Below are 2,907 nucleotides of genomic sequence, written 5' to 3'. Positions count from 1 at the left end.
GAAAGGAAAACATGTGGTTAAAATAAGTGCAACACATGGCTGTGATATTTCTTTCATTTTATATTTAGTCCCTGAGTTGAAGTCCGAGTCACGGATGACTCATTAAACACATATGTGCAGCGATTACACACACGCTTCAAACATGTGCAGGCTTCACATGTTTATAATTCTTGGGGTTCAGAGGCAGCAGCTGTCCGTCGACCGGTCGGCTTCATCATGTCGGTGAACTTCATGACTCCTCTCACCACAGGGATGTGTCTGATTTCTCTGCTTCTGTCCAGTTTATGATCACAACCAAACAATAACACAACTTCTGATGGTTTATGTTATGTTAAAATGTCTTTTATTTCATTTAAATTGTATTGAAATTAATGCAAATCATGCAGCTACACAGAAGATGATAAAAACACACTCAGGAAATATAAAAAATGTCTGTAAGTGATTTGTGTTTTAATCTAAGTAGACGTGTTTTATAGTTAATGGACCAAATATTCATATAAATGTTAATGAACAGCTGATGGAACTAAATCTGCATCTGAGAGTCATTACATCACGGCACAAGAAGAGGGCGCAATAACATTAGAGTGAATAGAAATATGGACCCCCCCCCATGGCTGGCTGCCTCCTCCAGGTTAGTGGATGGGACATGAAAAAGTATATTTTTGTGAACAGTTTGTTTTTAATGAGTTATTTGATATATAAACATGTTGAAACATCATGATGCCGACTCACGACTGGTCAAACTGGTGTATCGGTGGGAACAGAGTCATGATGTAAGTTTCCAGGATCTTGAGAGTTTCTCTTCGACCCGATCGATGAAGGCGCTGTACGCTCCTCTTCTTCTCCGATGTCTCTGTCAAACAGACACAGTCAGTGTTGATAAGTGAAGCTTTGATGTCTGAGCTGACTTCACTGCTCGAAATGATGAATGTCACTGTTTCCATGAGGTGGAGCATTTACCACCTGAGACAAACTGAGACGATCACTTTACTCACAGTGTAGGAAGCTGATTTTGGAGGCCAGGGAGACAGAGGGAGGACGAGCTTCACGTCCCACTGAGGCTCTGCAGGTCTATATGTGTCCATCTTCGTCCTGGTGTCCCTCAAAGTGCAGCGAGTGTCGCATCGTGGGGTCGGCACTGGAACAGAAAGACAAACCATTCAGTTGCATTAACAATTTTCAAGATGTTTTATTGTCTCTTTACTATAATTGTGTGAAGAGGTTTTGCAGGGAAGCTCCTGACTGGCAAAAGGAAGTAGTTATTTGTCATTTATATGTTAGATTATTATTATCTTGAAACAAAAATAATATTAAAGAAGAATAAATCAAATTCTGAGACAAAGTTTGAAAAAGTTTGAGCCAAAATGAAAGAAGTGAATCTACTTACTTGTGTCCAAATGCTTTAATCTTAAAGTCAGGTTCCCAGGATCCCTCTCGTATGTCGTAACTACGTCTGGAAGGTTTTCATCAAGCTGAAGAGAGATTCAAGCAAAAAAGTTTAACTTTAAAGTTCCTCCTGGTTAATTTGAATGTGTTTATCTCCACCTGGTGGTGAAAAAGGATATTACAAGTACACTAAAAACAAAGAAGGTAAAACGTGTGTGACCCTGTTTGTACTCTCTTGTTTTGAGTCTGTGTCGATCACTGTTTCATGTTTCAACGTGCACATGACAAGCAAAAGAGTGAAACAGACACTAACCGGTCTGAAGTTGTGAGGTCTTGGGTTCACGTACGGTTCAGACGGAAACTTTCCCGTCCTAACGAACTTCAGCTCAGACTCCAGAGCGTCAGGAGGCCTGTGCGATGTGATGAACCTCAGCTCAGACTCCAGAGCGTCAGGAGGCCTGTGCGATGTGATGAACCTCAGCTCAGACTCCAGAGCGTCAGGAGGCCTGTGCGATGTGAGGAACCTCAGCTCAGACTCCAGAGCGTCACGAGGCCTGTGCGATGTGATGAACTTCAGCTCAGACTCCAGAGCGTCGGGAGGCCTGTGCGATGTGATGAACTTCACACGGTCGTTCCTCTTGTAAGACTCACGTGAAACATCAGGCAGAAATATTCCACTTGTTCTCGTTGTCTGTTGAGCTGCTGGAACAGTCAAAGCCTTCCTCTCTTTCCTCTGAGGAACCGACAGAGATCTGTAGAGTTTGAGGGAGAAATCCGGCGGTTTGATGCTCCACACGTCGACCTGGCGGCTCTCCGTCTCTGGGAGCTTGAAGTATTTACTCCTGGCCAAGCTCAGAGCTCGACTTGCAGAGAACTGGGCTTTGCTTTCAAAACTGACCAAGGGCAGCGGATCCAACAAACCACACGGAGCCATCAGGAGATCTGGAATCTTTAAATCTACACAGTGTGAAGTTGTTGTACAGTTTGTATCAGTGACACAAAGTGTTCACGCCACGAAAGAGAAGCAGCGACAAAAGAGCTGATCACAGACACAACACATAAAAAGTGTTGCTTGGTAACGAGAAGCTTTCGTCGTCTTTAACAAAAAGAATGAAGTCGAGTGGGCTGAGCTCAGGACGACGTTCAACACAACACAAAACAGGAAACTAAGCAACAACAACGTGTGTTTGTGAATCGTTCAGATCAGGGAAGTCGTTCTACTAGTTCATGTAACGGCAGCAGGGAGAATACTCATGTACTGATGCAGTAGATTGTACTTTATGGTTAAGACAACACCAGTGGTTGAAGTATTGGCAGTACAAAGGTACAAGTTCAATTTTGAGGTACTTTTTAGTTGTATGTTGTTTTATACTTTTACATCCCTAAATTTCATTGCCAAAATACTGACGCGTTTTACTTTCTTTTACAGTACATTTAACAACCGTAGTTACAACTTTGTAGATTCACATTATTAATACACAATATTAGATGTAAGTTATTACTTCAGATAAAGCATCCTGG

The 2,907-nt window shown here is 42.3% G+C and overlaps 1 protein-coding gene across 1 annotated transcript; it reads right to left on the bottom strand.

Moving 5' to 3' along the window:
- Positions 1-320: 320 nt before the first annotated feature.
- Positions 321-2,412, bottom strand: si:dkey-30e9.6 (uncharacterized protein LOC564083 homolog). Its single transcript, XM_035164277.2, has 4 exons — positions 1,700-2,412; positions 1,388-1,472; positions 996-1,138; positions 321-853 (listed from the first exon to the last, which is right to left on the bottom strand). The coding sequence occupies exons 1-4, from the start codon at positions 2,318-2,320 to the stop codon at positions 767-769; spliced, it is 936 nt and encodes a 311-aa protein (XP_035020168.2). The 5' UTR covers positions 2,321-2,412; the 3' UTR covers positions 321-766.
- Positions 2,413-2,907: the final 495 nt, after the last annotated feature.

Source organism: Hippoglossus stenolepis, chromosome 8, assembly GCF_022539355.2.
Source record: "Hippoglossus stenolepis isolate QCI-W04-F060 chromosome 8, HSTE1.2, whole genome shotgun sequence".
NCBI lineage: Eukaryota > Metazoa > Chordata > Actinopteri > Pleuronectiformes > Pleuronectidae > Hippoglossus > Hippoglossus stenolepis.
Note: the sequence above shows the minus strand (reverse complement) of the source record. Positions and strands in the feature narration are given on the sequence as shown.